This window comes from Ostrea edulis, chromosome 4 (assembly GCF_947568905.1).
Source record: "Ostrea edulis chromosome 4, xbOstEdul1.1, whole genome shotgun sequence".
NCBI lineage: Eukaryota > Metazoa > Mollusca > Bivalvia > Ostreida > Ostreidae > Ostrea > Ostrea edulis.
The window spans coordinates 91,324,041-91,336,989 of NC_079167.1; the positions used below are offsets into that span (position 1 = coordinate 91,324,041).

Genomic DNA, 12,949 nt, shown 5'->3' on the forward strand with positions numbered 1-12,949 from the left:
TATATATATATATATATATATATATGTGTGTGTGTGTGTATATATATATATATATATATATATAGGTGGGAGGATCAGGTGCCAAGGAAAAGTAAGCATTCTCTGTCGATCGGTCACACCTGTCGTGAGCCCTATATCTGGATCAGGTAAACGGAGTGATCCGTAGATAATATCAGTGTGTAAAAACGGCCTAACAATCGGTATCAAACATGTCAGACAGTATTTGACCCCATGACAGGTTGTATTGGCTAGGTCATTAAGACAACCATAGCATTTGTGAAATGCTGACTTTATTTAAACGAGATTGTTGAGACTCCTGTTGCATCAACTTGTATGCCATTAGCCTACCTCGATTTAAAAATCGGTCATACGTTGAACATGCTTCAGCGTCTCGGTGAAAAGAGGGACACGCCCCAAAAATTTACATTAGTTCTCATTTTTGCTTTAATAAGACTCGCTGTTCATTATTCTAGACACTTATCCTCTAGTGCATTTGAGATGCTAGAATCTGTTGAATTCACTTTCTTCAGGAGTCTTTTCTCTGTGGAACTCAGTGAATGCAGACGTAGATTACCGTGCAGACTGCCTGAGGAACTCTCAGTGCTGTGGTTATGTGCCACGGAAGCGACACCGTATCTCTTCTTCCGGTAAAAATTATAAATTCTGATCAGCATTTCTTTTCTGAGTACGATGTACAGCCACGGATCGAGTATTTGGTTCCATGATGCCATTCTCAATACCAAGAGATCCGCTTTGAAATTTGGCCTGACTCCTGAAGTGTTTATTAATACGCGAATCTGAGGAAAGTAAAAGACGTGGAAGATGCATTGAATAAGATTAATTATCGATGTTGATAGAGACAAATTATGGGACTTTTTCTGTAACTGATCAGTGCAGAGTGTTTAACTTGAAAAACAAAAACAAAAGGATAAAAGGATAAATTGGAGATGATTAGATATCTACGCTAATATACAAATTATCTCAAAGATTCTGTTATTTGTTTCAATAATATCATCGAACACTATAGCATGTTTATGTTTTCACAAAAAACATCTTACCATGAAAGGTATCCAGCATACACAATGCATAACCATAATGGAGATTAAGAAGACCAGAATAAAAAACTCGTTTCTTTCCTCTCGCTGTTTTCCTTTAACACTTTTTATACTACCATGGTGTTTACTGCAACCTCCCTTAGACACAGCAAAAATGACAAGGCAGTTAAAAGTCGAAGAGCCGACAATGGTAAGTATTCCCAGTGAAGCATATAAAATGGAAAATATTCTGTCGGTTTGAGAAGTTCCGAAATAGTCAATGAAACACCAGGTACATGGAAAGTGACGTATGTTACGTCCGAACTTCATCAAAGGCATGGAAGCAACTACAGCGGCAAAAATCCAAATCCCAACCAGCATGGCGTGGACACGTCTTTTCTTTTGTGACGAGTTGTAGAAATACGGATACCATAACGCCAGAAATCTGTCCAGAGACATGGCAGTTACAATAGTTAAAGTTCCCAAACTAGCGAATATAAGCATAAACGAAAAATAATCACATAATGGTTGACCGCCTACCCACAGAAATTTGTTATTATAAATGGCGAAGACCACTGGAGAGGTAGTCAGAATACCAAAGAGATCTGTGATGGCCAGTGCTCCTACGAGTCTGTAGAATATTTTCCATTTGTGCTGATCTGCATATTTCATAAGCATCGCTAAAGCCAGTATATTTCCAATAACTCCAAGTGTAAAACACACCGATGAATCCCACGGGGACTCGGTTTCGGAAAGTTTGATTGTCAAATTTGCGAGATCCGTTGAATAACAATAGCTAGCTGCCATTATTTGTAGGTTTTTTTTCTTGCTAATGCTATTTCTTTTAGTACAACATTTCAGTATGTACATATAAAGCTCTATTGAGAAACAAAACATCTCTAAAAGCTATACAATGACCTTTTGTTCAAAAATGCGAGGAAGAGAAGAGATATCAGTCTTTTGAAGTATAAGATTCCGGAACTTAAATGTTGTCTTTCTTCTTGTATAAACAAAAGAAACATAGCAAAGTATAGGATCTTCCATGGTTTGTGGTTGGATATGATTATCATTCAACGAATTGTGTGTTTTCTATACCCTAATAATAATCAAAAGCGAGAACTATAAGTTATTGTTTGTTCTCAGTTATCGACAGTACTTTTTTACTCAGAAATGAACGCAATGCCTATATTTTCCAATGAGCGAAATAATCCAGATTACAAGTCTGATCGCCAGTGACAATTTTGTTTAAAAATATATTTATATAGTATATACCAAAATTAAAAAATGTCGATCAAAAAGTACCGTGGTGTACGACTTCAAGAATAACGCAGGCGTCCATTGTTGTTTTATTTATTTTCTATGTATTATGTGTATAACATTCCCTTGTAAGGTATATATGCAGTGTAAAGCACCTTTGAGCGTACATAGTGTATGAAAAGAGTGCTATATAAATATGGTATTATTATTTATTTGTTTTCGTTGACACGGCTGTCCCCGATTGTCCTTTGACATGCATATATAATTAGCTGTAACAACATGGCGAAATCGTACGTGCAATAGGACTATACATTTAATAAACACATTCGGTATTAAGTTACCTTGATTAGAGCATCACCAAAGTTAACGGTATTAGACGTTACACTGATTTAATCTTCACCAAAGTTAACGGTATTAGACGTTACACTGATTGAATCTTCACCAAAGTTAACGCAATTAGACGTTACACTGATTTAATCTTCACCACAGTTAACGGTATTAGACTTTACACTGATTGAATCTTCACCACAGTTAACGGTATTAGACGTTACACTGATTGAATCTTCAAAGTTAACGGTATTAGACGTTACACTGATTGAATCTTCACCAAAGTTAACGCAATTAGACGTTACACTGATTGAATCTTCAAAGTTAACGGTATTAGACGTTACACTGATTGAATCTTCACCAAAGTTAACGGTATTAGACGTTACACTGATTGAATCTTCACCAAAGTTAACGGTATTAGACTTTACACTGATTGAATCTTCACCAAAGTTAACGGTAATAGACTTTACACTGATTGAATCTTCACCAAAGTTAACGGTATTAGACGTTACACTGATTGAATCTTCACCAAAGTTAACGCAATTAGACTTTACACTGATTGAATCTTCACCAAAGTTAACGCAATTAGACGTTACACTGATTTAATCTTCACCAAAGTTAATGGTATTAGACTTTACACTGATTGAATCTTCAAAGTTAACGGTATTAGACGTTACACTGATTGAATCTTCAAAGTTAACGGTATTAGACGTTACACTGATTGAATCGTCACCAAAGTTAACGGTATTAGACTTTACACTGATTGAATCTTCAAAGTTAACGGTATTAGACTTTACACTGATTGAATCTTCACCAAAGTTAACGCAATTAGACTTTACACTGATTGAATCTTCACCAAAGTTAACGCAATTAGACGTTACACTGATTGAATCTTCAAAGTTAACGGTATTAGACTTTACACTGATTGAATCTTCACCACTGTTAACGGTATTAGACGTTACACTGATTGAATCTTCACCAAAGTTAACGCAATTAGACTTTACACTGATTGAATCTTCAAAGTTAACGGTATTAGACGTTACACTGATTGAATCTTCAAAGTTAACGGTATTAGACGTTACACCGATTGAATCTTCACCAAAGTTAACGCAATTAGACGTTACACTGATTTAATCTTCACCACAGTTAACGGTATTAGACTTTACACTGATTGAATCTTCACCACTGTTAACGGTATTAGACGTTACATTGATTGAATCTTCAAAGTTAACGGTATTAGACGTTACACTGATTGAATCTTCACCAAAGTTAACGCAATTAGACGTTACACTGATTGAATCTTCAAAGTTAACGGTATTAGACGTTACACTGATTGAATCTTCAAAGTTAACGGTATTAGACTTTACACTGATTGAATCTTCACCAAAGTTAACGCAATTAGACTTTACACTGATTGAATCTTCACCAAAGTTAACGCAATTAGACGTTACACTGATTTAATCTTCACCAAAGTTAATGGTATTAGACTTTACACTGATTGAATCTTCAAAGTTAACGGTATTAGACGTTACACTGATTGAATCTTCAAAGTTAACGGTATTAGACGTTACACTGATTGAATCGTCACCAAAGTTAACGGTATTAGACTTTACACTGATTGAATCTTCAAAGTTAACGGTATTAGACTTTACACTGATTGAATCTTCACCAAAGTTAACGCAATTAGACTTTACACTGATTGAATCTTCACCAAAGTTAACGCAATTAGACGTTACACTGATTGAATCTTCAAAGTTAACGGTATTAGACTTTACACTGATTGAATCTTCACCACTGTTAACGGTATTAGACGTTACATTGATTGAATCTTCAAAGTTAACGGTATTAGACGTTACACTGATTGAATCTTCACCAAAGTTAACGGTATTAGACGTTACACTGATTGAATCTTCACCAAAGTTAACGCAATTAGACGTTACACTGATTGAATCTTCAAAGTTAACGGTATTAGACGTTACACTGATTGAATCTTCAAAGTTAACGGTATTAGACGTTACACCGATTGAATCTTCACCAAAGTTAACGCAATTAGACGTTACACTGATTTAATCTTCACCACAGTTAACGGTATTAGACTTTACACTGATTGAATCTTCACCACTGTTAACGGTATTAGACGTTACATTGATTGAATCTTCAAAGTTAACGGTATTAGACGTTACACTGATTGAATCTTCACCAAAGTTAACGGTATTAGACGTTACACTGATTGAATCTTCAAAGTTAACGGTATTAGACTTTACACTGATTGAATCTTCAAAGTTAACGGTATTAGACTTTACACTGATTGAATCGTCACCAAAGTTAACGGTATTAGACTTTACACTGATTGAATCTTCACCACTGTTAACGGTATTAGACGTTACATTGATTGAATCTTCAAAGTTAACGGTATTAGACGTTACACTGATTGAATCTTCACCAAAGTTAACGGTATTAGACGTTACACTGATTGAATCTTCAAAGTTAACGGTATTAGACTTTACACTGATTGAATCTTCAAAGTTAACGGTATTAGACTTTACACTGATTGAATCGTCACCAAAGTTAACGGTATTAGACGTTACACTGATTGAATCGTCACCAAAGTTAACGCAATTAGACTTTACACTGATTGAATCTTCAAAGTTAACGGTATTAGACGTTACACTGATTGAATCTTCACCAAAGTTAACGGTATTAGACGTTACACTGATTGAATCTTCACCAAAGTTAACGCAATTAGACGTTACACTGATTGAATCTTCAAAGTTAACGGTATTAGACGTTACACTGATTGAATCTTCACCAAAGTTAACGGTATTAGACGTTACACTGATTGAATCTTCACCAAAGTTAACGCAATTAGACGTTACACTGATTGAATCTTCAAAGTTAACGGTATTAGACGTTACACTGATTGAATCTTCAAAGTTAACGGTATTAGACGTTACACCGATTGAATCTTCACCAAAGTTAACGCAATTAGACGTTACACTGATTTAATCTTCACCACAGTTAACGGTATTAGACTTTACACTGATTGAATCGTCACCAAAGTTAACGGTATTAGACGTTACACTGATTGAATCTTCACCAAAGTTAACGGTATTAGACGTTACACTGATTGAATCTTCAAAGTTAACGGTATTAGACTTTACACTGATTTAATCTTCAAAGTTAACGGTATTAGACGTTACACTGATTGAATCTTCACCAAAGTTAACGGTATTAGACTTTACACTGATTGAATCTTCACCAAAGTTAACGGTATTAGACTTTACACTGATTGAATCTTCACCAAAGTTAACGGTATTAGACGTTACACTGATTGAATCGTCACCAAAGTTAACGGTATTAGACGTTACACCGATTGAATCTTCACCAAAGTTAACGGTATTAGACGTTACATTGATTGAATCTTCACCAAAGTTAACGGTATTAGACGTTACACCGATTAGATCTTCACCAAAATACTCAGATGTTTAGTTAGTTATATTTAACTTTTTACTCGGGAATTTTTTTACTCATATAGAGACGTCACTATTTCTGAAGAAGGGCTGCAAAATTTTGGCCTATCCTTGGTACTTACGGCCTTTTACCATGGTAAGATCTTTATCGTGGTACACATGCTTTAACAAAGGACTTCATTTTTTGCTGTCTCATCCGAAAGGCCGCCGAATTTAGTCGCCTCTAACAATAAACAAGGGGTACGGAGGACCTATCTAGCCCTGAATGAAAGGTGAAGACAACGAACAGTGATCAATCTCATAACTCTTACAAGGAGTTGGGCAAAGACGGACCCCTGGATATACCAGACGTGGGATCAGGTGCTTAGGAGGAGTAAACATCCCCTCTCTACCGGTCAAACCCGCCGTGAGCCCTATATCTTGATCAGGTACTAAGTGTTACACGTTTTTCTGATTACATCATCACCAAAATACTAAGTATTAGAAGTTGTGCTGAGCATACATCACCAAAGTACTGTGTATTAGACCTTAAATTGAGAATATCTTCATCAAAGTACGGGGTATTATTATGAGTATATCCTCACTGTAAAAGGTACGCTGCGTAAGTCTTCATAGACGCATTCAGTATTAAATGTTACATTGCATATAGAAAACTGAGATACTCCTGATATTCTTCCCATTCTCACAGTTACGTAATACAGAATAAAATATGAAAAAAATTAATCAAAAGGTTCAAACATTTAGTCTTCAACTCCGACCCTCAGCTTAGTTTTGTATAAACCTTTACAGACTATCGCTAAACTTTCGTTTGTCAACAGGTGCTTTCAACTAGGACTCGTTTATTACAGGAGCAAATTTTTTAATGTGCTTACTTCCAGAGAAACGTTTCAGTAATTCTCGTTTTATCACAATGATGTCAATTAGTAGGTATCATTAAAATTATAACACTACACAATGATGTCAATCAGTAGATATCATTAAAATTATAACACTACACAATGATGTCAATTAGTAGGTATCGTTAAAATTATAACACTACACAATGATGTCAATCACTAGATATCATTAAAATTATAACACTACACAATGATGTCAATCACTAGATATCATTAAAATTATAACACTACACAATGATGTCAATCACTAGATATCATTAAAATTATAACACTACACAATGATGTCAATTAGTAGGTATCGTTAAAATTATAACACTACACAATGATGTCAATCACTAGATATCATTAAAATTATAACACTACACAATGATGTCAATCACTAGATATCATTAAAATTATAACACTACACAATGATGTCAATCAGTAGGTACCATTAAAATTATAACACTACACAATGATGTCAATCAGTAGATATCATTAAAATTATAACACTACACAATGATGTCAAACAGTAGGTATCATTAAAATTATAACACTACACAATGATGTCAATCAGTAGATATCATTAAAATTAAAACACTACTCAATTAGGTTTTCAAAAAGATGATTAATAAAGATACAAAATAAAGGGAGAATACAATAAACAGAAATAGAAAATATCACATGATAATTCACAGCTCAACATTAACATTGGTTTGATTGTCCATGTCCAGCATATCTCTGATTCGGACAAACAAACTTGTCCGATTGGACAATTAAATATTTCAATATGACATTCAAATGATACATTTTTACCGTTTTAATTTGTTCTAAACGTTTGATTGTCAATAAGCAATTATACCTACTGATTGATTATTAACATGTTTGAAACTTATCTCGTTGTTTCTGGGGGAAATATCTATTGCATAGACGACCTAACATAATTTTCGATAGTTGTATTTTATTTTGATTAAAAAACAAATGGAGGTTATGGTTATATATGTCAGAAAGGTCCGAGAAGTTGCGATCGTCGGTACCAATGAGCGGAAAGTAAATGACGTAAAGAGAATTCGATCGTAACTACTATAAGAACGAGTTAGTTAACAAAGTACAAGAATGATTATAAATAAGATTGAAATTTTATTTTGTGATTTCGGTTCACCGATCTATCCTATTTTTCGATTCCGGAACGTAATTTGATTGGTATCATACTAATCAAATTATCTCCCCTTGGTAACTCTAAAAAGTTCTTTTTAATTCTTTGTTTTACGTCCCTTAAAGAATTTATACTCATATTGTGACGTCACCAGCTGTAGGCGAAATACCGTAAGTTAAGACCTATGCTCAGATGTCAGGGCTGTAGCGGTGCGGGTTCTTTTACGTAAGTTAAGACCGCTGCTCAGATGTCAGGGCTGTAGCGGTTCGGGTTCTTTTACGTACCAATGCCTGCCACGACATGATCCATCTCTTTGAGGGCATATCCAAACGACCCGACAATTTCACTACCAAATGCCGAGCCTTTGGCGAAGAAGAAATCAATACCTATATTTACATCTTAGATTTGATGCAGTCATGGCACGAGCAAAGGTCAAACTCGGGACCTCCCGGTCAGGAAGCGAACGCTCTATCACGGAGCTACCACGACCGGACCCTAAAGACAAAACGTACATCAATATCGTGGTATCAACTATCCACAGGAGTTGCAGATCTTTTCAATACTTTGTCCACGTGCTATAGAAAAACTAGCATTGTTTGACAAGGCACTGACAACTGGTGAAAATGTTCAGAGTGGGCTGTCTTGTAGAAACAGATGAAGATACATGGTATAAGGTTACAATGGTAATTAATATAAACTGTGTCATGTTTTCTGCAAATTTGAACAGCATTTTGTATTTGACCCCAAACTTCTGCTTTTGCAGGAATTCAATACTGTAGATGTTAGTGGAATTTACAAAAGTGATATGGCATGTAGAAGATTTGTAAAATATATTTAGGATTCCTCCAAGACAAAGCTGTAAGGAGAGTAAAGAGAAAGCATTCTTTTCAATTCTAATTCATAGTCCAACAAACTCCGTTACAGTTACAGAAAATACATTTGTGTAAGTATTGAAACTTAAACTGGTTTATCGGAATGAGTAACTATTTTGTACATACAAGCAGGATTTATGAGATTGATCATTTAGTTATATCTTAACATTGTTCAAGTATTCAATGGCGTGGTACAATATATATACAATAATATTATTTACATATGATATATACAAGTAAGGGTTAAAGGAGTAAACCATTAAAATCTCTAAAAATAGTATTCTTTAAACTACTCTTGAATGTAGATATCTCAGCGAACAGAGAATTCCAGAAAACTATTATCACAGTTCCGAAGATCTCCAACACGCAGATACTGATGGACGTAGTGATGCATTTGAGAGAATAGATAGATCTATGGTATATAATGTCTCCGTGATTAACAAATATCCTCAAGAAACTATTTTGTTAATAATTTGGATGGCATCTCAGTTTTTTTAAAAAGTAATTATTTAAATAGGGTTGAATATTGAATTAAATTCACGGCTTTCAGTAATCTGGTCTGTTTTTACACTTTGCTATCAGTGGCGAGGACGGGGGGTGGGGTGGGGGGGGGGGGGGGGCTGATAGGCTTTCATAATTCACTAGGATTACTTTCCAATACTCAAGGTCTTCGTTTATTATTATACATTTTTAATTTTTGTTAATTATCCGTGTTTACGATCAATGACAACCGAATACATAACCTCAATCATGCCATTTTTTTCTGTGCCGTAAATCTAAGGTTTTTACAAGGGTTTGTTATATAGATCTCTGGTCTGACCCCATATTTTCCCAGAGAGCTACATATCTGCAGCTATTTAATCCTATTTTGTTGTTTTCTCAGTATTGCATAAATAAGACGGTTTAAAATCAATTTAAAATAAATTTTCAGTTTCCACGTTTAACAGTTTGTATTATGCGGAAATAAATCTAAGTTGAAGGAAGTCGCAGTGCTATATTCTATTTGGGAACATAGGTAGCACTGGATTCTGTTGAATTTATTTTCTTCAGAATTCTCTTCTCCTTTGGGCTCAGTGATTGAAGACGCACATTACCGCGCATACTTCCGGAGGAATATTCAGTAGTGTTGCTTTGTATCGTGGAGTCAGCGTCATCGCCATACCTCTTCTTGCGGTAAAATTTGTAAACTCTTACAAGTATTTCTTTTCTCAGTATGATATAGAGCCATGGATCCAGGATCTGGTTCACCCCTGCCAATCTAAAGGCTAAAATATCGGCTTTAAAATTTGGTGGGTTTCCCGATGTGTTGATAAGAATTCGTACCTATAAAAGAAAATCATTAAATTCAAGAATAAATGAATTGATCTTGCAACGTTTAATAGGCATTGATTAGCACCGTATTTCTCCGCGAAAACATGGCTTAATTCTTTTTAACGCAGGTGGAATAGATAATGGTGTTCCAGTAGCATTGTGGTTTACGCAGTCACCTCACGCCGTTTTGACACGAAATAGATCCTCATCATTGACAATGGGATGGTATGGCGATCGTCCACTCGAACACGTAGGTTTATTTTGGGCCAGTCGGGATTCCTCCCATAACAATGACATACTCTTCGATGATATGAGGCCATTCGGGCTGATATGACTTATGATATGGATTTTAGCATGTAATATTTTCTATGTAGATCGCTGCCATGGATGCTATAAATTCGAATTACCTTTTTCGAATAGGGTTTCTTTATCATTAATTAGTCAATTTTGTATCTAATATACATGTAAATATTGAAGTAAACCATTTCTATGTTATCACATTCGAATACTTTAGGTGGACTGAACGCCTGGAAAATGATGCATGACACAACGAAACTAGCACTGGAAAACAAAAACAAGAAGAAAATATAGAATAACTGTGAAAAAATGCCATTTTACTTTGAATCAACCACAGTACTTACCATTATAGGGATCCAACAAGCAGCATGTGTAACCAAGATAGCGATTAAAAAGATTAAAATGTAGACTTCGTTCCTTCTCTCGCGCTTTTTCCCTTTGACGCTTTTCATACTCCCTCGACGAGCACTGCGCGTCCCCTTGCAAATGGCATAAATAACTAAACAATTGAAAACTGATGACGATATAATGCTAAGAATTCCCAGTGATGCAAACAGTATTGAAAACGCCTTATCTGTTGGATGAGTTCCAAAGTAGTCAAAGAGACACCAAGTGCATGGAAACTGTCGAATGTTGCGACCGAATTTCATCAAAGGCAAAGATGCTATAAAGGCTGCGAAAATCCAGACTCCTGCCAGCATAACATATATTCTTCTCTTATTTTGTAAGGAGTTATAGAAGTATGGATACCACAGAGCCAAGTACCTGTCTAGTGACATTGTAGTCATGATGGCCAAAGTAGCGGTGCCGGAAAATATAAGCATGAACGACAAGTAGTCGCATAACGGTTTTCCTCCTACCCATTTGAACTTATTATCATACACAGCGAAAGCAACCGGTCCCGTGGTCAATATTCCGAACACATCCGTGGACGCCAGAGCTGCAACAAGCCTGTAAAATATACCCCATTTGTGCTGAGCGGCATGTCGTACGAGTATTACTAAAGCCAAACCATTTCCTAATAATCCTGCTGTAAACATGGTGGCTGAGTTAACAGGCGACTGGGTTTTAGAAAGTTTAATTGACAGGTTTGTAAGATCAGTTGAATAACAGAAGTTTGCTGCCATTTTCCCTTCTCATACAATTAGTCGCTATTATTCCAACTCATCTTACATGTACAAGGAACAAAATGTAAATTTGAACGGAAAAGCGTACACATTTCCGTTGAAGTCATGACATCGTTAACATTATGAACATACAGCTAAAAAGGATATGACTATTTTGTATCACACTGTAATATATTTCTATAGACAACCTTTTAGAAAAATATTTTACGTGATTTGAAGTTTTATTTTATTGATGCATTCCTAGAATTGTCATTGGTTTGGGATAACCAATGACATCAATTCCGGTTGAATTATTTCTCTTTCCCTACATCAGGCAGTGCATTATAGAAGTTTCTATTAACACGACATGCTTTTGTTTTAAATATCCCACTGATAAAATAACTTAAGAAATAAAATGCAATATAACATGTATATTATAGAGGAAGGACTACGAATTCACTGAGGTATTACGTTCTTCTTAGTAAAGACAGACTTTTCATTCTTCCTAAACTTCAAAATTATCCTCATTTGCATTAGAAGTGTTAAATTATGTTGAATTCATTTTCTTCAGGAGTCTTTTCTCTGTAGGACTCAGTGTTTGGAGACGTAGAACACCGTGCACACTGCCTGAGGAACTCTCAGTGCTGTGGTTAGGTGTCACGGAAGCGACACCGTATCTCTTCTTGCGGTAAAAATTATAAATTCTGATCTGCTTTTCTTTTCTGAGTACGATATACAGCCAAGGATCGAGTATTTGGTTCCATGATGCCATTCTCAATACCAAGAGATCCGCTTTAAGATTTGGAATGGCTCCTGAAGTGTTTATTAGGTCCATATCATATTCGCACAAAACTTTACTCTGTTCCATTAGGAGATTTAAATATCTTTTTTGAAGAAGCCAAAACTAATCTGTACTTGGATTTTAACAACAGAATACAGACATTATTCTATGATTATGGATATTGCCCAATAAGGGCTCTTTAAACCACCGTGGGTCATACTGTTAATTCTGGAAACTAAACTGTTCTAATCAAGGAATATATGCCGTCAACATAAGCAAACTTAGTCGACATAAGAAAGTTTAGTCTTGTATTCCAGCATATGAAAGGTGAAGATTTGAATGGCGATCAATCTCACAATTACCACAAAGAATATCAATAAAGACCTGAGCAAACACGGACCCTTCGGTACATCAGAAGTGGGATCAGGTGCCTAGGAGGAGCAAGCATCCCCTGTCGATCGGT

The 12,949-nt window shown here is 35.5% G+C and overlaps 2 protein-coding genes and 1 long non-coding RNA gene across 3 annotated transcripts; 1 reads left to right on the forward strand and 2 right to left on the reverse strand.

The window, feature by feature from the left end:
- Window positions 1-273: 273 nt before the first annotated feature.
- On the reverse strand, window positions 274-2,826 carry LOC125668563 (prostaglandin E2 receptor EP2 subtype-like). The gene is made up of 2 exons (XM_048902839.2): window positions 1,059-2,826; window positions 274-797 (listed from the first exon to the last, which is right to left on the reverse strand). Exons 1-2 carry the CDS (start codon window positions 1,929-1,931, stop codon window positions 465-467), a joined length of 1,206 nt encoding a protein of 401 aa, XP_048758796.2. The 5' UTR covers window positions 1,932-2,826; the 3' UTR covers window positions 274-464.
- A 4,084-nt stretch (window positions 2,827-6,910) lies between these two features.
- LOC125668567 (prostaglandin E2 receptor EP4 subtype-like) lies at window positions 6,911-11,814 on the reverse strand. The gene is made up of 2 exons (XM_048902847.2): window positions 10,944-11,814; window positions 6,911-10,314 (listed from the first exon to the last, which is right to left on the reverse strand). Exons 1-2 carry the CDS (start codon window positions 11,724-11,726, stop codon window positions 9,991-9,993), a joined length of 1,107 nt encoding a protein of 368 aa, XP_048758804.1. The 5' UTR covers window positions 11,727-11,814; the 3' UTR covers window positions 6,911-9,990.
- LOC130054436 (uncharacterized) lies at window positions 10,436-11,144 on the forward strand. Its single transcript, XR_008802753.1, has 2 exons — window positions 10,436-10,552; window positions 10,817-11,144. It is a non-coding gene; the product is annotated as an uncharacterized LOC130054436 (long non-coding RNA).
- Window positions 11,815-12,949: the final 1,135 nt, after the last annotated feature.